The sequence below is a fragment of the Musa acuminata genome, unplaced genomic scaffold (assembly GCF_036884655.1).
Source record: "Musa acuminata AAA Group cultivar baxijiao unplaced genomic scaffold, Cavendish_Baxijiao_AAA HiC_scaffold_1138, whole genome shotgun sequence".
Taxonomy (NCBI): domain Eukaryota; kingdom Viridiplantae; phylum Streptophyta; class Magnoliopsida; order Zingiberales; family Musaceae; genus Musa; species Musa acuminata.
The window spans coordinates 3,755,805-3,778,424 of record NW_027021350.1 but is presented as its reverse complement, the minus strand read 5'-3'; the positions used below and the strand labels follow the sequence as shown (position 1 = coordinate 3,778,424).

Genomic DNA, 22,620 nt, shown 5'->3' with positions numbered 1-22,620 from the left:
ATTTTTATCTTATATTTATTTTCAGAATAATCTACTACTTTGTAATAATAGATTTGAAGCTTGGATAGAAGATTTTTTTTTTTTTGTTATTTGTCATCTTATCAAGGAGATGTGATTCTTTTTTAGTTAATAAAATATTTATTATTGTAAAGATTGAGATTTGAATTCAAGGATAAAAATATATATATCTTCCGTCAGTTATGGATAATAAAATAATAATTTATTATTTTTTTATAAATATAGGATCCGACATCTCCTTTCTAAAGAAAAGTCTTTCTTCTCTTTCTTGCACGACAATACATCACACCACTTGTTGCATATGATTTTAGGATACATCACTCACCGTCTTCTATTGACCACATAGAAGGCAGGGAAGGTAGAGAGAAGGCTGCAATGGCCATAACGAAGGATGTGGAGAATGGTGTAGGCATGCATGATGCAGAGGGTAACGAAGCGAGGCAGCCTCTTCTCATCCACCAGAAGGAGTCTTCAGCAGATAGCCAGGGATCGATATGGATGGTTCTGCTTAGCACTGCAGTCGTGGTCTGTGGCTCCTTCGAGTTTGGATCATGCGTAAGTTATTCATCATCATCATCTTCAAGCTCCAAGTCTGTGAATTCTTCATGATAAACCTGCGCCACTAAATGCTAGTAATATTATGAAGATGGCCAGAACCGATACAGAATAAGAACATTGCTGTTGTTGGAATTTTGCTCATATTTCCTAAAACAGGTTGGGTTATCCCTTCAGTTCTGTTTCAGCTGAGCTTGATGGGAACTATGTATTTAGGATGAATGATCCTAAAATTTGGATCTTATAAACTGCTCACTGGCTCAAGTTGGTGTTAATCCAAAACAAGTTATAATTAGGATAAAAGGGTACACAGTTTGATGAATTAGTCTGAAACTATGAAATCTACTGATGCTCTGAAAATTTTCTTGTGAGCTTGATATGTATCTTGAATTTTGTAGGTTGGCTACTCTGCACCAACTCAGTCAGGGATTACAAAGGACATCGGCCTCTCTCTATCCGAGGTGAGTTCACAATGTCATATCCAGACCCATTAAATCTCATTATGTCAATTGTTCTTGGCTATGACAATCTTAAAGATGTTGAAAGAGAAAACAAGAGGAAAAAAAAAAACAAAGCATAAAATCAAAAGAGTAAAAAAATTTAATGTAACAGATTACACCGCAAGTTATTGCCAGATTATCATATTATCATAGAAATGTTATTGAAATGCAATAGGAACATAATTATCTTGCATATCATAAATTTAATGCATGTAATTCTCTATCGATTTTGCAGTACTCAGTTTTTGGTTCGATATTAACTATTGGGGCGATGATCGGTGCAGTCACAAGTGGGCATCTTGCAGATTTTATTGGTCGAAAAGGAGTAGGAAGCACAAGTCTTATGCATTAATGTGCAAGATTTACTTCTGCACACACTCACTAGATCTCTATCTATATGATGCAGGCCATGAGAGTGTCTGCTGTCATCTGCATTATTGGATGGCTTGCCATTTACTTTGCAAAGGTTACCACTAAAATTGCAAATTTCTTCACTGATTTGCTTTTAAGAGACTTTTAAGCTAATTAAATGTTGTTGTTTCCTTTCTAAGGGTGCTGTCTTGCTGTATTTTGGAAGAATTTCCTCAGGATATGGGATTGGAGTACTTTCCTATGTGGTATGATTTCTTGAATTGTTTCTTTGTTATAATTTTTAGCAGACAATCTCACTTCAAGATGTTAAACATGGTCTGAATGATTAATGTTGAGAAAAAGAGAATGTTTTGATGACATAACAACAAAATGCTTTTAGGTGGCCAGGAACTAATAAAGTTTGACAGGAACTAGTATCATGCTGAACAAAGGAGAGATCGAGAAATAGGCTTGCAATTTAGGGAAACTAATCACTCACTGAAGATAATAGATTTATAATGAGATCATACCATCACAGGTACCTGTTTTCATTGCTGAAATAGCACCGAAGAATCTGCGAGGTGGACTTGCAACCCTGAATCAGGTAAAGCATAAATTTTCCAACCATCAGCATGATAATACAGTAAAAACTGTCTCCTTTGCTCACAATAATGACCTCGATACATGTTATTACTTACGTTGCACTTCTTTCTCACAGCTGCTGATAAGTGGTGGCCATTCGGTTGCTTTCGTAATCGGCACTCTTGTTAACTGGCGCACGCTGGTGTTAGTCGGTAATTATGTCTTAAAATGTTTATCTTATATTCACTATGGATGCACAAAACACAAAAAAAGATTACAATTTATGAAGACACTACAAAGTCAGACAAATGTTCATATTATGCTAACTGATATTAAGCACAAAAAATAGCTGAATTGGCTTTATGCAGGATTTCTCCCTTGCCTTCTTCTACTTCTCGGACTTGTTTTTGTTCCAGAGTCTCCAAGATGGCTGGTACCTCTTCCATTTAGTATACTATTGGGCCCAGTACACAATAGAATAAATGTTCCTTGGTGACATGAGAATAAATTTCAGGCAAAGGTGGGGAACCAGAAAGAGTTCACAGCTGCATTGCAAAAGCTTCGTGGAGAAGATGCTGATATCACTCAAGAAGCAGAAGAGATTCAAGTGTGTTTATTAGCATAGTGTTTCTCATTCTAAAGCATCGAAGTTAAAGGATGAAACAGTAACAGTAAACTAAACTTGCTATGCAGGAATACATTGAAGACCTTCAGACCCTTCCTAAGGCTGGGATTCAAGACCTGTTTCAAAGCATATATATCCGTTCTGTGATTGTAAGCGACCTCTTAAATTCATTAGCCGCAATAAACTTATCTGCATGAAATTTGATAGATCACATTGACCATGTTCAGGTAGGTGTTGGCCTCATGGTGTTTCAGCAAATTGGGGGCATCAATGGAGTTGGATTTTATGCAAGCGAAATTTTTGTATCTGTAGGTAGACAAATAGCTTCAGACAATATGAGGTTACTGTATTTTGACTCTTCTTGACAACTACAAATGAAAAATGAGGATTATAATGCATGTTGTGACTGCAGGATTTTCCTCAGGCAAACTTGGGACCATTCTGATGGGATCCATTCAGGTTTCAATTCTTTCAAATGCTTAATCATCTACGAATTACTATTACTAAAGTTATGCTACTAAGAGTCTGATACATAGGTACCCATCACAATGGTGGGAGCTATTTTAATGGACAGGAGTGGTCGAATCCCTCTGCTAATGGTAGGCAAAGTGTGGTTCAAATTCTTTGCTCTGCCAATCAGCTTCAAAGGAGTGACAATCTTTTGTGATGCAGGTTTCTGCATCAGGGACTTTCCTTGGTTGCTTTATCACAGGGACATCATTCTTTCTCAAGGTAAGTCTGAATCAAAGACTCTTCAGTGAACTTGACTTTGGTTGAAGTTAACCATACCTGTTGAAACAGGCACAGGGAATTTATATGGAATGGGTTCCTACACTGGCTCTCTGCGGCATATTGGTAAGCAAGAACATCAAGTTTGGGGTTGTTTTCATTGGGGGATCCATCTAACATTCTAATTCCAAACTATCATTGCCAGACTTATACCAAATAGCCAACTGCACTAAATTTGACTTACTCATTAAAAGCTTACACCAATTTTCAAGTTTCCATGTGCCATATCCAATCGCATAGTTGTGCACAGTTCAACAGTTGGTGATTATGTAAATGATGTGTTCCATTATTTGCTTTTAAGCAAACTCTAAAGCTCCAATTCACTCCATTTCAACAAGCAGGTGTACGTGGGTGCATTTTCAATAGGAATGGGTGCTGTTCCTTGGGTCATCATGTCTGAAGTAAGATAATTTTGTTAATTTTCATTGCAATCGAAAAGGCTATTTGAGATCTCACATTGTCTCCACTTCTTTGTTTTCCACAGGTATTCCCCATAAACATAAAAGGAATTGGAGGAAGCCTAGTGACTTTGGTGAACTGGTTTGGTTCTTGGGCAGTCTCTTATGCTTTCAACTTTCTCATGAGTTGGAGTTCAGCAGGTAAGGGGTCTGCTACTGCATTATGCACTGCGTTGCTGGTGCTCAAAATTATTTAGTAATGATGCATAGTCGCAATCTAATATGACTGATAACTATCGAAAGAAAAGGAAAGATAAAGATGCAAGTGAATTTTAAGAATCTCTTAATAAAGATCATAAAATTCAAAGTTGAGTACCTTTTCTACGTATTAGAGTAATCACATTACTAGAAGGATTCCACATGCCATTCAGAAAATTAGATCTCTGTTTGTGTTTTTTTTTGTTAAGAACTCCATGAACAAATAATATGGTAGATTTCATTATAGTAATAGGAGATCAAAGAATGAGGAAAGCTTGTTGATGTAGAATGAGAGAAACCAACTTCATATAGTGGAAAGATCTTCACCATACTTGAAGATATTATTTTTTGATGATTCCATAAGCTCAGGGACTTTTATTTATACTAGTTTTAAGTCTTGAAAACTAATTAACTAATAATATAGGATAAAAGAAATATAAAAATGACAAGTAGATAACTTTAGGCTCTTTAAAAATAATCTTCTTCTGTTTGTTCCACATTAATCCCCTCCACTCGAGAAAAACTCATCTCGAGTCTATGTATGGATATAATGAATTCTTATTTGGAAAGTAGTTATACAAGTCTATAACATTGAAGGTCTTTGAGATCCCCAATCATTTGGTAAATCAATCACATAGGCATTATTATTTATTTATTTTAAGACCTTGTAAGGACCATACTTATTGGGCTTTAATTTATTATAAGTGTCTATAAAAAATCTCTTCTTTCATAAGTACACCATAATCATATCTCCTTCCTTGAACACCTTCTCTCTCCTAAGCTTACCCGCTGCTTCTTTATACTTGGTAGTAGTAGCTTCCAGCTTCTTCTTCACTTCAGCTTGGGTTTATTGAATTTGCTCAGCCATGTTGTTAGCTAATACACTCATTATAGGAGTCACCATAAATGTAACTAAATTTAGAACATGCTTCGACACTTTAGTGTAAACAAAAGAGGATGGTGACGCTCTGATAGAACTATGAATTTTGCTGTTATGAACAAATTTAACTTGTGCCAATGCGAAATCCCATTATTTTAGTTTGTCACCACAAATATAACGAATCAAATTTTCCAGAGTCCTATTAGTTACCTCCATCTGACCATTAGTTTATAGGTGATATGTTCTGCTAAACTTCAAACTTACGTCAAATCTTTTCCACAAGATCAGCAAAAAATAAGATAAAAATTTAGAATCTCTGTGAGAAGTGCTTGATTTTGGTACCCCATATAGGCATATAACTTCTTGAAAGAATAGCTTGGCAATATATATCGTATCTAAAGTCTTCCAACATGGTATGAAATGAGCCATCTTAGTGAATCGATCCACAATCACAAATACAGAATCAACTCCCCTCTGAATTCTTCACAATCCCAATATAAAATCTATGAATGAATCCTCCTAAATGTCTTCTAAAACTAGTATTGTCATATACAAGCTAGTGTTTTGCGACTAGTTCTTTGTAGTTTGATAAGCTAGATATTTTCTTATAAAATTACTAATATCTCTTTTTAATTATGGCCAAAAGTATCTCTCCTCGATGCTTGCTATTGTTTTGTCTCAATTGAAATACCTATTAAGTCCTCCTCTATGTTAATCTTGAATAATCTTTTCTCGTATAGACATCCTCGGAACACATAGGTTATTATATTTAAATAAGCAATCATCATGGATATAAAAATCACCCATAGGTTGCCTTGTCAAATGTTTCTCCCCAAGGATTGAAATATCGTACCGTATCAAAGTTTCGACGTTCGCTCGGTACAATACGATACTGTATATCGAGCAGTATATCATTCGATATATATATATATATATATATATATATATATATATATATATATATATGGGGAGACGTCGTCTTTTCCTTCTCCCACGCGGGGAGACATTGCTAAGGCGATGCGACGTCGCCGGGGCAACGTGATGTTGCCTCGTTTATATATATATATATATTCTTTTAAAAGGCGACGTCGCGTCGTCTCAACGACATCACCTTTTATAAAAATATTTATATATTCCACTTGCATCATATTCTACTTTAAAAAGCCTTTTAAAATTGAGTAATGCAAGCACTGGTGCAATAGTCAACTTTTCTTTAATCTTAGAAGCCTTCCTCAGTAGCCTCAGTCCATATAAACTTTCCTTTCTTCAAACAATTAGTGATAGGAGTAACAATACTACTAAAGTTTATAATGAATCTCAAATAGAAAGTAGCAAGACCATGAAAACTCCTTACTTCTGTGACATCTTTGGGGTAGGCCATTCTCAAATGACACAAATCTCTTTTTCATCTACATGAATCCCATTAGCACTCACAATGAACCCTAGGAAGATTAGTCGATTTATCAGGAAGTCATACTTCTTCAAATTGATATATAACAATTAGGACTTATCATAAATGATCCATATATTCTTCTCTACCGTGACTATAGATTAGAATGTTATCAAAGTAGACTATTACAAATTTCATGATTAATGATTTAAGTACCTAATTCATAAGTCTCATTAATGTACTTGGTGCATTAGACAAATAAATAACATAACTAAGCATTCATATAAGCCTTTACTTATCTAGAATGTAGTCTTCTATTCATCTCCATGCCTTATGCAAATATGATGATATCCGCTACAGAGATCAATTTTTGAGAATATCTTGAAGCTTTATAGTTGATCCAACATATCTTCTAGACAAGGTATGGGAATGCGATACATGGCTATGATTTTGTTAATGACTTTGCTATCCACACACGTCCTTTATCTTTGATCTTTTTTGGGTGTCAACAAAGCTAGGGCAACATGGGCTCGTACTTTCTTGAATATATCCCTTCCACATCAATTCTTCTACCTTCTCCCTTAGTATTTCATTCTATTTTGGATTCATCTAGTAGTGAGATAAATTTGGTAGACTTGCTCCTAGAGCCAAATCAGTTTGGTGCTGTATATCTCTCATGGGTGGAAGTCTATTTAATAATTCTTCAAGAGTAATCTCTTTGAATTCTTCCAACATCGATCTTAATTCTTTTAGAATCTTTGCTTTAGGTGGCTTTTCTCCCTTCACAATAAAAGTATAGCATACTCTTGTTTCTATAGAACGGACAATAAATTCTTACATAGAGTTGGAAATAGATATGAAAGACTTTTCTTCCACTTTAGAAGTGTTGGATTTATCTCCCTTTTTGTTAGTCGGTCGAATGACAATCTTCTTACTGTTCTATCAAAATATATAGACATTCTTTCTTCCAAGATGGGTTTCATCTTTTTTGGGTGTCAACAAAACTAGGGCAACATGGGCTCGTACTTTCTTGAATATATCCCTTCCACATCAATTCTTCTACCTTCTCCCTTAGTATTTCATTCTATTTTGGGTTTATCTAGTAGTGAAATAAATTTGGTAGACTTGCTCCTAGAGCCAAATCATTTTGGTGCTGTATATCTCTCATGAGTGGAAGTCTATTTAGTAATTCTTCAAGAGTAATCTCTTTGAATTCTTCCAACATCGATCTTAATTCTTTTGGAATCTTTGCTTTAGGTGGCTTTTCTCCCTTCACAATAAAAGTATAGCATACTCTTGTTTCTATAGAATGGACAATAAATTCTTACATAGAGTTGGAAATAGATATGAAAGACTTTCCTTCCACTTTAGAAGTGTTGGATTTATCTCCCTTTTTGTTAGTCGGTCGAATGACAATTTTCTTACCGTTCTACCAAAATATATAGACATTCTTTCTTCCAAGATGGGTTGCATTCACATCATACTGCCATGGCCTTCGAAGTAGCATATGACATACATCTATGTCAACTATTTTACATATAACTTTTTCCTTGTAACTTTTCCTAATTGAGAGAGAAACTCTACAGATCTTAGTTATAGTGATAGTTGGGTCTTCTTTAATCCACATTAGCTTGTATGGTATTGGATGGGCTTTCATCTATAATTTTAAGCATCATAGGTTACATTATTTATAATCAATGCGCAAACTTTGTTATGAATAGTATATTGAGAATGAAATATTTTCTTATATTGAGATAGATCTTCTTGCCTTGGGATGAGTAATAATCTTTTTACAATACATGCGATATGTTTCCCTTCTTCCTTTGTTATTTCAGCATTATCAATATCATTAATCGTATCATCTTGGGCATCTCTTTCTTCATCAAAGTCATTTTTGTGATGTATGGTTGATAGTTTTACAAGCATGACACTCGTTGGAACGATGACTAAGTTCCCCACATTTGAAATATTTTCTAACCAAGGGTTGAGCATATCGATTATTTGAGGTAATTAGGATATGCTTAGCTTCCCTTGTTGCTCCTCTAACGTTTGTGCCTTGATTTGTTGGTTGCATTTCAACCTTTAATGTCATATTGTGAGCTTCATCAACTATCCATATCAGAGTTAAAGACATTCTATCTTTAATTACAAATTTCAGTCCATTGACATACCTTGCTATATGTTGGTCTTTTGACTCTAGTAAGTTATATCTAGCTAAAAGGTGCAAGAATTCATTGGTATACTTGGTTATAAATTGAGTGCCTTAGATGTAGTTTTGGTATTGTTGAAATAATAGTTGTTCATAGTCTAGGGGTAGAAGTCTTCCTTTGATAAGTTGCTTCATCTTTCACCACATCTAAATCGGTGCCTTCCCTTATCTTCGTTTGTTATTCTATAATGTACCCTACTAAGCTATTGCACCTTCGTTTGTTATTCTATATGACTTGTTTGTGATTAGGAACATTCATCATCTTGAAAATTTTCTCTACTTCATAACTCCAGTCAAGAAAAGCTTCAATACTGAGGTGGATATTAAAACTGAGGAGGTCTACTTTGAGATGGTAGTCCTCAAATAGTCTATTTTATCTTGTTAGTACTTGATGTCTTTCGTATCATTCATTGTAATCTTTTGAGTCATCATCATATACTATTGGTTGTTATGGGCAAATAGGACAATATCGATTGTAGTGTCAAAGTTGAGCTGCACCTGTACCTCTCCTTTGGTTGGCTTTGTGATAGTCCACAATTCCTTCTTCGTCTGACTCATATTCATAGGCTGGTTGCCTATGCTGGATTGTAGGGCTATGTTGATTATTAGGTTGGCCATTAGCATCAACTCTAGTGTAGTTGATTCTACCATCATCACGAACTCTGTTGGCGCCTATACCCATGTTAGTATGTCATGAATCTCTCGAAGTTCCTAGGTCATTCTCACTTCTTGTGCTTCTAACATAGCCCATAGAGTTGACACTCATCAATCATTATTGTTGAGATTATTATTATTATCTCTATCACAAAGTCATCACCGTCGAAATTGCCATTGTCATCGCTAATAACACCGTCACCATTGCCACCGTTATTGCCACTAGACTCATCTTGATGGGCTATAAGATTATACTTGACAAATTAAATTTTTGATACATAAGATCTGCTATAAGTGGCAAGTGTAGAGCATATCTCTTAATTTTCTAACCACAGACCTATTATGCTAACACCAAGAATAAGGCTCTGATAGACGCAGAATGTAAATAAAATTAAGAAAATACTACTAGAAAGGATTCTAGCAAATTGACCTGATAAAGAAGGATAAGAGAAATCAACTCGTTATAGTGAAGAAGATTTTTATAATATTTAAAGATATTATTTATTGATGATTCTATAAGCTTAGAGGGGCTTTTATTTATACTAGTTTTAGGTCTTGAAAACTAATTAACTAGTAACGTGGGATAAAAAATATATAAAAGTAATAAGTGAATAATTTTAGATTTTTTAAAAATAATCTTCTTCTGTTTATTCCACTTATTCTGATAACCGAATACAATTGGACTTTGACTTTTCTTTTAGTGGTGTAATTTAGCAAGATGAATACCTGCTCTTTCTTCACCTGTTCTACAGGTACCTTTTTCATCTTTTCAGCAGCTAATGCAGCAACCATTGTCTTTGTGGCAATGGTAGTACCTGAAACAAAAGGCCGTTCATTGGAAGAGATCCAAGAATCACTGAATTCCTCCAAGTAAGAGAAAGATTATTAAGATTTTGTTGGTAAATTGTTTCTAGGGGACTACCAGGAGTTGCTGTGCATCTGAAGTACAAGAAGATGGCAAATTACAATCCATTTATCACTCTCTAAGAGCTAATAATTGATTATATACTGGAATAGATTGTAATACTGCAATGGAAGCTGAGGATCCAAATGATGTCAACAATATAAATGACTAATATCAACATCAAAATATGTACTTCTGGTTGTATCTTATCATGAAGGAAATCAGAACTTGAAGATACTCTTTTGAACTAGCTATGAAATTGATTTAGTCATGATCTAATGATACTCTTTTGAACTTGTCCTTAGCTTTTCAGTAAGGCATCTTCATAGTTGTAACTACACATGGTAATATATAGGACACTAAAAAAGATTTAGATCTCACCTCTGTGGAAGTCTTAGATCCTTCATTTCATAGGTTTTTCAGTAGGGAGAGGGACATGATAGGAACTGTAGATCTCATCTCTGTGAAAGTCTTGATCATTCATCAGATAGAAAAGGAAAATTAAGCTTCTTAAAATACCTCTGATCAAGAATCATCTCGAAGATTGAAGATGGTGTTTGATACCTAGAGGAAGTTTGCAAAATTAATCTTCAAAAAGAAAAAAAGAAGCCTTTATCATGTATAAAAGGCAGGATAAACTTGATATCCTCTAGGCACCAAGTGCAATTCCCATATGTCAAACTTAACATAATAGCAAAGAAGAAACTAGACAAAACAAGTTCTTATTACTTGCCAAAAATTCAATGCTAGCAAGTCCTTTGTTATCCCTTCTGCAAAAAATTAAAGCAACTCATGATTATTTTACCAAATTCACCTTGTTGTTGTGATTTTGATAAGCAAATCATCTAAGACAAAACCCAAGTTGCTTTGTGCTCCAAAATTTGGGACACCTATAGATGATGAAACAATTAGTATAAATGATATGAGAAGAGTTAGAAGATAACCCAAGAAGACTGTAATAGAATCAGATGATCTTGATTAATTAATGATAATGCCTTGCACAACCTCAAAATGATCCATAGAGCCTACCACAAATAGCTGAGACAGTTGGTATGAACCAATATATTTATGTAATTATATGAAGTTTTGAGCCCAGAGCTTATGACAGTGGCCATCTTCTGAAGCATCTAATGTTGGCTAAAGGTAGACAACTGTGAGGAACTTGAGTTGGGGAAGAACGACTACAAATAGGACACCAAGCAGCTAAAATTCTAGTAGATAGCCTGGCCAAGTTCTACACATCGTACATGACTCAGCAGACGAATGATCGGATAAAAGTACTTCAAAAAGTTATATATAGTGTAGAGATTTTTACCTGAATGCGGCTGCTTGATGCTGCATCTACAAGTAGTTATATGCCACCAATTCACAGACCTTTCAGCTGCAAGTGCACCACAAATGCCCGAGTTCTTTGTGGCATTTCAACAAACAGTAAATAAGCGTCCATGTCAAATTTCAAGCATAATTAACTGGAGAGGAGGAGAAAAAGGTCAGCTTGCACTCGGAAATCAGGCGAAACATCAGGTATTTAGATAGAGAAAATGGTTTTGATGAGGATTAAATAGTTTGTGAAAATGTGAGCATATTATTTGAAAAAGGAGCTTATTATTTAGAGCTCCTTTTTTTGACATTCACGATCTTATTATTATTCACACCTCTTGAAAAATTAATTAAATAATAATTACAACTTCTTATTATTTAGAGTTCCTTTTGTGCACCCTACTATCATCAACTCTCCCCATCATTTGTTGTTGTCAATCATCGCTCGCAACGATCCCCACCCCCTTACCATTGATTGCTACCCCTATCCTATCTCTCACTACTCTTTATCGCCTACACGTTGTTGTCACTGACTCTCCATACTAATAATCACCATTGATCACCGCTTTAGTATGTCCCTCATTGCCTACTCTCCCTTGTGCTTGCAACCATTGATCACCATCGATGGCCTGCCCCCCACTAATCCCTATTACTACGTACCCTACTATCATGGACTCTCCTGTTGCTCATTGTCGCCAATCACCACCCATGGCCTGCCCCTCATCACTCCCTATCATCGATGTTATCGACTCTCCCCATTCCATATTATTAAAACTATAAGTACATTTAACTAAAATAAATAGTATATTAAGTATATATTAATCAACTAATGAATTATTATGGATCATTTTTTCTATGCAAGTGATTTGGGACCCCTTATCTTGATATAAGATTATATCATCTGATGCCATCTATCATTTTTTCTCGGAATGCCTAAATTGTAGTATTATTCTTAAACCATACTATCCGGATAGGATATTACGATAATTACGATACAAGAGTACATAGTCTTCTTATTCACTATCACATGCTAAGAGCGGTGTTTAATACTTCCGATATGATGTTGAGCATGATACATTGATTCATTGTGTAAACAATAGTAAGACCTTCTATTTGAGTTAAAAATCTATATAATACATCACCTAATTATATGGATTAGAATCGATGTACCTCATATCCAATCATTTGAAATCGACTCTTATAAAGTTGAGAGAAGTAACTCTTATAGTGGATATAGTAAGATTTACTTAATTATTTTTAATAATTTATTTATGTTGAATCATGAATTAAGATATTCTAATTACAGTTTTTTTTATAGTACATATGGAGGGCTATCAAAATTATTGATCATATCAAGACCATGTCATAATCATATAAAAAAACCATGAAGATATGCTTTCATACGTATTTGTGATGTATTGATTTGCCCATATGAGATAGCTACATATGTTTCAGATCCACTAGAGGATGTATCTTAGGCTTCAATATGTTTACTAGAGGACATATCTAGAGGATTTATAAACTCCTAATATTATCCACTTCATTCACAACATAATCGTATTTTAGGTTTCCATCCTCCGAGCCTTTTTATATTCTTAGCTTTTTATAACATTGACAAATTCATGCATCTTTTCGACTTGTACAACTCATTCAATTAATGCTTCCTTGTTTATGAAAACCTATAAAATTTAAATCAATAAGATTAACATCTATTCCAGCATGAATAATATCAAGCATATAACTATCATCTATACTAGACATATTGAAATGGCAGAGTGAAATCCACTATCGCGGATTCAGCGTTTATATTATTATTAATAGGAATATAAATATGTACGATTTAGCTGGAAAAAACCCCTTAAAAGAATCATTAATAGGATTGCAAGAGTGAAATAAAAACACAGCCACAACTAAGTTGATACCTTTCGGTAAACACAAACTATAGCCAACTTAATGATAGACAAGCGGAACAATAATTGACCATGCATGACAGCAAGTCAACCGACATAGTTTAGTAGTGCATTCTATGATCCTAAAATAGCACCGAACATATACAGTATATTTCCACATTCAGATGACCTTAAACTAAGGAACTTTATTACATAAATGGCAAAACCATCTGCCGAAGAAACCATTTATGACTTTTAGTCCTAACCATCTGATTGCATGCCTCTAAGCATGTTCATGATAGAAAGGAAGAGGTTGAGTATGTCGAGGTAGAGGACAACTGATGCCCAAATGTACTCATCGTAGTTGTAGCGCTTGATCAAGTTGTCAGTGTCATACACGATGAAAGCAGAGAAAACCACAGCTCCAAGCCCACCAAATATCGCAACCGATGTCGGTCCAAGAGGGAAGAATATCTGCAGTATCAGTTGTTCACAACCACATTGTCAGTGGAAACAGAAAGAACTAATCGAAAGAAATTCTCCGAGAGGGCATTCTTAAGCTAAGAATATGATATAATAATGTCCACCCACAAGCAACAAAAGAACAAAACAATTCAGTGAAAGTTTTCTAAGAGTAGGTTCTTCAGCGAAGAAGATGATATAATGTTTAAGCTTAAGCATCAAACACTATGGGCAGAAACTTTAGCAATGAAAACTGGAAAAATTATCAACGTAAATTGGTTGGAGTCGAAGCTTTGTTTTCTTTTCTTTGTATTATCTTCCTCAATGGTCTTCTTCAAAACTTAAAGCAAGTCCTTTACTGATCTAAGATAATTCCTCTGCTAGTTGGGACACATCTAATGCATCATTCAAGATCTGGGAAATTCTATGACAATAAACTATCCCAGGGCCTGTTATCGAGATTTCTTAATTTATGTGCTTATGAGTGTTGCAGGTCTATATCAAACTGGTTTCCACCATCTTGAGAGTTCAGATGTTTCAGACTGATATTGGACCCTCAAGTTATAAAGGGGATCAAATGAAGAGATTATTCATCATGGAAATTTTCTCGTGCCAAGAAGAGTTTTTGTGTTGCTGCTGTAAATAATTAGAAGGGAGGCAAGAGATGAAGCAGGTGCTTCACCAACTCATCAAAGGGAAGGCCAATTTAGGTATTTGATGTATTTATGTAGGATCTGGTGCCTTCTCTCCAAGTGCCATCAGCACCCATACATCAGCACCATAAATGCAATTTCATAGCTGCCAGCCAAATCCAGGGGATAAGTGAAATTTCAATGCCTGATTTGGTGTATCATATTTCTAGCCAGTAGGGTATGTTGATATGCAACTTAAACTCTTAGTTACAACATGCAGAATGACGGTCATTAACCAATCTACTTAACAAAACTAGGTTTGACAATATGCTTATTTTTAAAAACCTTCAAAAGTGAGCTTATTTATTTGAACTCCCAGGATCTCAATAACTGTTCTTGCATGCCTTTTAGTAACTTCCATCCTATAAATATTTCCATATGGACACGCTCTAGTTTCGAATGTTTCCATTCTTAAGTACATAGGAGCAGTCAACATCCTTACTGAACAACTTTTAGAGGGAGCACAGTAAATTGCAGTTTTGCAGACATCAACATAACAGAAACTCCTAAGACCTGTAGCCAATCAATATCGCAGACTAATAATGTCACCAATCATATATATCTTTGTAGATTGCATTATTTCCAAGCTGCTCTTGGCCTCAAATTTTTGTACCCAGTTAGTAAGAGAAAAATCAGGTTTTTGAGAAAAGCTTGCTTATTGTAAAATTAAAGATGTAGAGCCTAAGCACTAACAATGCTGAAACAGATATCGCTACTTCAATGTAATTGAACAAAACAAATTTTTTTTCAGAAACAACAGATCAATTGACAAATTGTTGCAACATAGCATGATCCTTAGCCCCCTCGCAACAGCTAAGAGGCAGCAATAGGAGGCCAGACCAGACCAACATCTACACAGAATAGAACTATCACATTGCATCTGGTTCCAAGAAAGGCCTGACTCGGCCTTTTCCTTGTTCAACCAAGAGCCAAAAAGGCCCAAGGGCCACATGGACAAGGATCTAACTCTTTCTGGGTTAGGACTATACCTCTAACAGTTGGCGCGAACCACTCCTATTCAGCAGCATGCATGGACAGGTTAAAATGCACAATAAAGGGCATGCAACACGGTCTAAATTGTGCTTGCAATAAGGCTTTTCTTACAGGGATAAGGACATATCCTTCCTCTAATTTTCACAGAGATCTTGCTTAGGTGATTAACTGTAATATAATATAGGAACTTAAAGGAAAAAAATGAGATATGTCAAATTCTAGTTAAGTGGGAAAGGCCCAGCTCTGGCATGGTGCAATCCAAATGCTAACGGCTTGAGGAATCAACAACAAATACAAAGAGGTACAGCGTTTGTAATTCAATCTAACAAACAGATGCAAAAAAGAACACTATGTACTGTGAATTCGTTGCTATCAAAAAAGGGCTTGAATAAGAACTACGAGAAGGAATACAAAGAATTAAAATTGAATTAGGTGCTAATGTCTTGGTCAAAGTGTTACACAAGGAGCTGCTACAGACTTGGTCCCTTTTTAATATGGTTAGGAGTCTTAAATATGTTGTTATATATTTAGAGTTCTATGTGGAAGTCAATATCTCTCATAATAGGATGGGTAACTAGTTAACCAATTTTGTGAGATGATGCAAGTATATTAAGATATGGAGATCTGACTGCCCCTAGAATCATACTTTATGTTGCACTTTGATGTGCAGGCTTTTTTGAAACATATTTCTGAAATAAAGGTTTAGATTGTAAAAAGTAGCAGCTGCAACAAATAGGGCTATTTATTTCTTTAAAGCTATTGCAAAAAAGAATGGCTCTATTGCAAATAAGAGTGCAGAATGATAACCTCAAAATAAAGTCAGAAAAGACCACTTAGAATCTCCATTGTCATCCTTGCTATATTTTAGTTATATATTATTCCGACAATAAAATATCTTTTTTTTTTCCTGGTATTTTGCTCTTGGAAGCCTAGTTTTCTTCCTTGAATTTAAGAAGCACTTTTTAGAGGTGCGTAATACCTAAAAGTTTAGTGTCAGTTCAAGGTTGTAGAAAGTCTATTCCAGCAACCTATATGTGTTCGAATGGTATCATTGATGCCAATATTACAGGAGCTGAGTCCCCTCATTATGTCAGGGATTCAATGACTCGAAGCAATGAGAATGCGACATGGTTCTTCAACACCTCAACAAGTCTGATGACGTCAACCTCTATACAACTTTAACACCCCAACAAGTTTGATGGTGTCAACCTCTATGCATCTTCGACACCTCAACAAGTTAGATGTCATCAATCGAGTGTGGTAGATTTGAGGAAGGCACAAAGCCTTTGTCATATCATGATCTACATCAGATCATTGCTTAAGTTACTTTACAGACTTCAACAAGAAAGTCACCTGGAATGAGAACTTTCGTGCTTATACATTTTGACTTTTGATGCCTCCATAGAGCTTTCTAATGCTATTGCTTGTCATAATTTTACATAAAGATAGACTGGAACATAAATATGCAAATTGACACCTTAAAGAAAATTTTAACTCAATACCATAATAATTGGACATGAATAACCCCCAGGTAACCTGATATGAATGGAGAAAATATTGTCTGTAATTCAGTATTTACTAATGGTAGGTTGGCTCTTGAAGGTAAATACAAATAATTGTCATTTGAATTAAATAATATTTTCTTATAAACAACTTTAGATGTCAATCAAGTTATCTGTAGTAGAAGCATAATATTATGCATATGGGACCAAAGGTTCTTGTGAAAAAATAATAAACAGTCATCTGAATATTCAAATTTGAATAAAGAGTTTCTCAACCATATGGTTGATTTCCAATGCATCTACAAATTGCTTATCATTTAGAATAAACAGAAGTTTAAAAAAGATTCTTAAAAGCCAGACAAGAGTTAGTTACATCCTTTTGTGAATTAGTATAAGAAAATTATCCTATCATGTTGCTTCAGCATAATTCTTAGTCTAGATAAAATCAAAAATTAAATTGGCATACCTGGATAAAAGTTGACAAAAATAGCACCATGAGACCAGAAAATACAATTGGTCCAAGGTAACTGAAGTCCTTCCCCTTTCTTGAAGCCCAGAAAGTATATCCAGTCAAGGATAAAACGACAGCAGAAGTTAAAATCAATGCTTCCAGAACAATCCTTCCTGCACAGTAATTGAAGCAATAGGAGTTTATTAAAGCAGCATAGAGACTATTGACACAAAAAATAGACAGAAACTACAATGAAAACCAACTCGATAATAGTATTACCTTGAGTGTTTGCACAGGCCACACCGACACTTAAGCTTAGACACACAGTGAACAGTCCAAGGAACAAAAAGTTTAGTGGATGCTTTTGTTGATAATAGTATAATGGGCACAACACTGGAAAACAACATTAAGTCAGTTAAAGTGCTGTTTGATATTATGACAAAACAAATATCTACAACTTATATCCACCTCTCTGGCATGAAAGCTAAAAGATATATACATACTCTTAGTAAACAGTTCCTTCTAGCATAAACTGAAATTTGAACTTCATTCATGAATAAAAACTAACAAATATGATCACCAAACATCAGGTCCAGGGTGTACAACTGGTACCTGGGTGTCCGCTAGAAAATGACATATCAGCAGCCATGATACAATTTCAAAAATATCAAGAGATGAAGAAATAGGAACATGATTCCTAATGTTGGCTCAAGTTCTAAATGGGCATGCATATACATCTATATGCATGTCAATATATATATAATGTATATCTATAAATATGTATATAATTCAGAGCATCCATATAAATATGTTTGTATATCAACATATATGTGTATATATATAATGTATGAATAAATGTGGTATGTACACGCTGGTAATTAGATCCATTGCCACAGTCCCTGCAAACCTACCAATGGCAGGGGAGAGATGTCAGAGAAGTTTTGTTTCTATTTTATAAATCTTCCTGAGTTCTTGATATTTTCTAGCTCTAAATTACTATATGAAACATTTATCACCATGAACAATCTAAAAAAAATCCAAGAAATTTAAAAGGAATTCAAATATCTATCAGCTAATCCAAAGGTACAATCAGCACATTTATGAATACATGGGCATATATTTACACATGAAGCATGAAAGTAGTGTAGAGTATAATTATATGTTTATCCATACATGTATCTATATTTTATATCCACACATAGTAGCATAGGTACAAATACAAATATGGATGTATATATAAATATATAAAAGGAGAGAGAGTTAGGCATACAACCTCAAGCTGGAGATAAGTATATGTGGAATCAGTGCATAATATTTCCCCAAAGAAAATAAGAAAAAGAACATAGAAATAGAGAATATTGAAGCTATAATGGAAGACCCTAAATCACTAAAACTCCATGTTTAGAAACAAAGACAGGCATGCAAATTCTCTTCCTACGCAAATACCTAATTAAGACACAATTAATATATCTCATGATTCAGTGCCTATACAGTTTTCATGGCATTCGTTTTTAATGATAACCAAAGGAGACATTTCTTTAAAAACAATCCTAACACTTGTGTCCACATCATCGTGGCATTATTTTATCCAATTGCAACATATTTGTGGCCAAATGAAAGGAAAATTTTGCTGGAACCTGAAGGGAAAAACTCCGGGTTCCTTTTCTAAACTTCCTACTTAATTTTTACTCATATTGCATTTTTATCTATTTAATCGGAGTATTGATTTTTGTAATGTTGTTCCGACAAAGTTAATCAAGAGCAAATCATGCCGATAGGCCAAGTCATAGCATTCAGATCGAATCGGATGTGTTATGGCCACATGCAACCTAAAACCTTAACATTATGCGAATTCCCAAGAATCGAAGGGAAAAGAAATCAACCGAACCACCATCAACAAATATCAGATCCACAGATCAAAGAACAAGAAAGCAGGAGGGATCGGGGTCGTACAGAAGAGGGGGAGAAAAGCGAGGCAGAGAGCGAGGCCGGGGCTGGAGGCGAGGGCGGCATTGACGGGGCGGTAGAGGACTGTGGCGGCGGAGACGGCGGTGGTGAGAAGCACCTGGGCGGCGAGGATGCCATAGACTTTGCGGACGAACCCCCATCGGAGCTCGTTGTCGCCGCGGGAGAGCCCCGGGTAGAGCGTCCCCGCCTCGATGTCGCCGCCGGGGGCGGCGCCTTTTTCCACCCGCTCGTAGCCGTGCATTCTTCTTCTTCTTCTTCTTCTTCTTCTTCTTCTTCTTAATTGGAACAATTGGACGGGGCAAAAAGGCCGGCGTCCCACTCCAATTTATGTCCGGTGCAAAGCGAAACGGATGAACGGACAGCAATGAGAGTTGCAGAATCCTTCCGGATCATGCGGTTGGAAACGAATCTTCACGATCCCCTTTATTCTCCGCTGCGTACGGCCTCCAACTCGGGTCGGGTTTGCTTTTGTGGTTTTCGGATTCCCACGTCCGATCGATCCGCTTAAATCAATTAAAATATCCATTTGATAAGGGTCGCACGCCTGGATGATCTGACGTCAGGTCACACTCTGTCAATCACCACCTCGGTATATCGAACGGACATTATAATTCAATACATATAATTCATCAAATATCCAAAAATGAGGTAATTTCTATATCTTATCTTAAATTATCTGTATATTTATATTTACAATCTCAATAGGATTTATACACTATTTCTGAAATAATTAACCCTATTTTATATCAAAAAATATAAAAAATTAGATACTAAGGTTATAATTCAAGAAATCTACTACATATTCTTAAGTCTTACATATTGTCATAATAACAAAGAAGAGTGAATAGTCACACTATTTTTCATAATATTTTGTAACTTTTATAAAAATAATATAATATTATGTAATACATAAAATATTAGTTTAATGATGAGTAGTGTACCAAACCTAGTGGAAATTATTGATATGAATATACCCTCATATTTCATTTAAGGGTGTTTTTCTTGCAAAGGGAGTTTACTATTTAGAGTCTTTTCTTAGTATTCAAAAGTCTTCTTATTATTTATATTTTCTTAAAAAATAATTAAATAATAATTTACTTTTTACAATCTCTCTAATTTTATTTTTACCCTTCTTTTTTTCTTTTTTCCGATGTTATCGGTGACTCTCCCTATTTAATCTTGGATTTTGATGATAAAATCAATTGATGAATTAATTGATCTAATCCATATTATTAAGTTAAGTGTGCAGGATTAACAATGATAGCTTGAAGACATAAAGCAAGTCTACTGAAGTCAAGTTTGATGGGTGTTCGAAAGTCCGAAGATTCATCGAAGATGCTGCCGGAACTAACCGAGAGGAAATCGAGGACTTGTCGGAGTTTTCGGAAGTCCGCCGAAGAGATCGTCGGAGGTTCGCGAAGGTCACCGAGAAGGCTCGGCTACTCGCTGAACTCTCCACAAGATCGGGAGCCTGCTAGGAGTCCGCCGGAAGAAATCCGAGGGTGTATCGAAAGATCGCCGGAAAGCTCGCCGGAAGGGAACTCGACAGTGCCGGTTATAAGATTTGCTTAGGACTATGTCTTAACTTGGTAGTTTGCATGTAATTAGAGTTAGGATTAAGAGTTAATCCTATAATCTGGTTATGGGCCAATTGGGCCCGAATTTGGACTGGTTTGGGCCAAGTTTGGAGCCCAACTAGTGAGCTAGAACAATCCAAGCGGTGGCACCGCCCAAAACCCGAGGATCGGGCGGTGGTACGGTTGGACTGGGCGGTAGCACCGCCCAGCACCCGAGAGGTCGGGCGGTGGCACTGCCAGTACACTATCAGTGTCAGACACTGATAGGAAGTGGCACCGCCAGCATCGGGAATCCAAGAGAATTCAAAATTTGGAGCTCAAATTTAAATCCTCTTGGCGCCTATAAATAGCCCTCAATTCTCAGTAGAGAATACAATATTTGAGAAGTTAGAAATTGAGATAAAGCCTTAGCAAAGTCATTAGCAAGTCTTATTTTCAATTGCTTGAGTGTTCACCTCCCACTTTCTCTTTGAAAATATGTAAGAGTGTGAACCACTTGTAAAATGTTGTAAGAGGGGTATTTGTCATTTCCCTTCAAAGTGATTTGCTAGTGGAAGTTGGGAGCCTCATCGAAGAAGGCTTCGCAAGTGGACGTAGGTCATTTTGATCGAACCACTTTAAATTGGTGTGTTCCTTGAATGTGTGAGTGTTTACCTTCTCACTTTATCTTCTCACTTTGAAGGGAAATGACAAATACCCCTCTTACAACAGCAAGCTTTCTGGTTTTATCTTCTCACTTTACTCGAGCTACTTTCACCAAGACATTCATTGTCGAATCAAAATCTCTACGCATTTACGAAATTGTTTTCAAACTTATGAGTTTTAATCTACTGCACTAATTCACCCCCCCCGCTTAGTGTCGCTCCGATCCTAACAATTGGTATCAGAGCAGGTTTACTCTCATATTTGGTTTAATACCCAAGAGAGATGGCTTACTCCGGCATGCAAGAGGGTCACTCTATTACACATCCGCCTATGTTCAATGGGTCGGATTACACGTATTGGAAGGCTCGTATAAGGATCTTCCTTATTTCCATGGATTTTGAGCTTTGGAATATTATCGAAAATGTATTTCAAAATTCTTCTCTTCTAATGAGCAAATGGGATGAATCGGAGAAGAAAGTTTTTGCTTTAAACGCAAAGGCTATGAATGCCTTGTTTTGTGCACTTGATAAAAATGAATTTAATTGCGTTTCGATTTGCGATTTGGTTTTTGATATTTGGAGAACTCTTGAGGTCACTCATAAAGGCACTAGCCGAGTGAAAGAGTCCAAAATCAACATTCTTATGAATTCTTACGAATTTTTCCGGATGAAACCTAGTGAGTCTATCGGAGATATGGACACCCGTTTCACAAATGTCATCAATGGACTCAAAGCTCTTGGTAAAGGATTTTCTAACTTTGAACTAGTAACTAAAATTTTAAGATCTCTTCCAAAGAGTTCGGATCCAAAAGTTACAGTCATTCAAGAGCCCAAGGACCTTAAAACATTTCCTCTTGAAGAACTTATTGGGTCTCTTATGACCTACGAAATGACGTGTCATGCTCATAAAGAGCTCGAGAACCCCCTTCCAAAGAACAAGAAGGATATGACACTTAGAACACAAGAAGACCACTTGAAAGAAACATCAAGTGATGAGGACAGTGACGAT

At 35.7% G+C, this 22,620-nt stretch overlaps 2 protein-coding genes across 2 annotated transcripts; one reads left to right on the top strand and one right to left on the bottom strand.

Moving 5' to 3' along the window:
• Positions 1 to 274: 274 nt before the first annotated feature.
• Positions 275 to 10,363, top strand: LOC103999743 (sugar transporter ERD6-like 16). The gene is made up of 18 exons (XM_009421579.3): positions 275 to 573; positions 972 to 1,034; positions 1,309 to 1,398; positions 1,480 to 1,539; positions 1,625 to 1,690; positions 1,963 to 2,028; positions 2,143 to 2,218; positions 2,375 to 2,439; positions 2,521 to 2,613; positions 2,700 to 2,780; positions 2,859 to 2,943; positions 3,044 to 3,090; positions 3,168 to 3,230; positions 3,304 to 3,363; positions 3,433 to 3,486; positions 3,762 to 3,821; positions 3,905 to 4,019; positions 9,962 to 10,363. The coding sequence occupies exons 1-18, from the start codon at positions 394 to 396 to the stop codon at positions 10,081 to 10,083; spliced, it is 1,446 nt and encodes a 481-aa protein (XP_009419854.2). The 5' UTR covers positions 275 to 393; the 3' UTR covers positions 10,084 to 10,363.
• Positions 10,364 to 13,362: 2,999 nt separating this feature from the next.
• Positions 13,363 to 19,697, bottom strand: LOC135671111 (BI1-like protein). The gene is made up of 4 exons (XM_065179054.1): positions 19,376 to 19,697; positions 17,702 to 17,815; positions 17,438 to 17,595; positions 13,363 to 13,796 (listed from the first exon to the last, which is right to left on the bottom strand). Exons 1-4 carry the CDS (start codon positions 19,629 to 19,631, stop codon positions 13,584 to 13,586), a joined length of 741 nt encoding a protein of 246 aa, XP_065035126.1. The 5' UTR covers positions 19,632 to 19,697; the 3' UTR covers positions 13,363 to 13,583.
• Between the last annotated feature and the right edge of the window lie 2,923 nt (positions 19,698 to 22,620).

Coding starts and splice junctions, on each gene's coding strand:
- LOC103999743 (XM_009421579.3), top strand. CDS start 394: ATGGCCATAACGAAGGATGTGGAGAATGGTGTAGGCATGCATGATGCA. Junction 1,399..1,479: donor ATTTTATTGGTCGAAAAGGA/GTAGGAAGCACA, acceptor TATATGATGCAG/GCCATGAGAGTGTCTGCTGT. Junction 3,231..3,303: donor GTCGAATCCCTCTGCTAATG/GTAGGCAAAGTG, acceptor TTTGTGATGCAG/GTTTCTGCATCAGGGACTTT.
- LOC135671111 (XM_065179054.1), bottom strand. CDS start 19,631: ATGCACGGCTACGAGCGGGTGGAAAAAGGCGCCGCCCCCGGCGGCGAC. Junction 17,816..19,375: donor CGCTTTTCTCCCCCTCTTCT/GTACGACCCCGA, acceptor GTTGTTTTCCAG/TGTTGTGCCCATTATACTAT. Junction 13,797..17,437: donor TTTTGTCAACTTTTATCCAG/GTATGCCAATTT, acceptor CTGATACTGCAG/ATATTCTTCCCTCTTGGACC.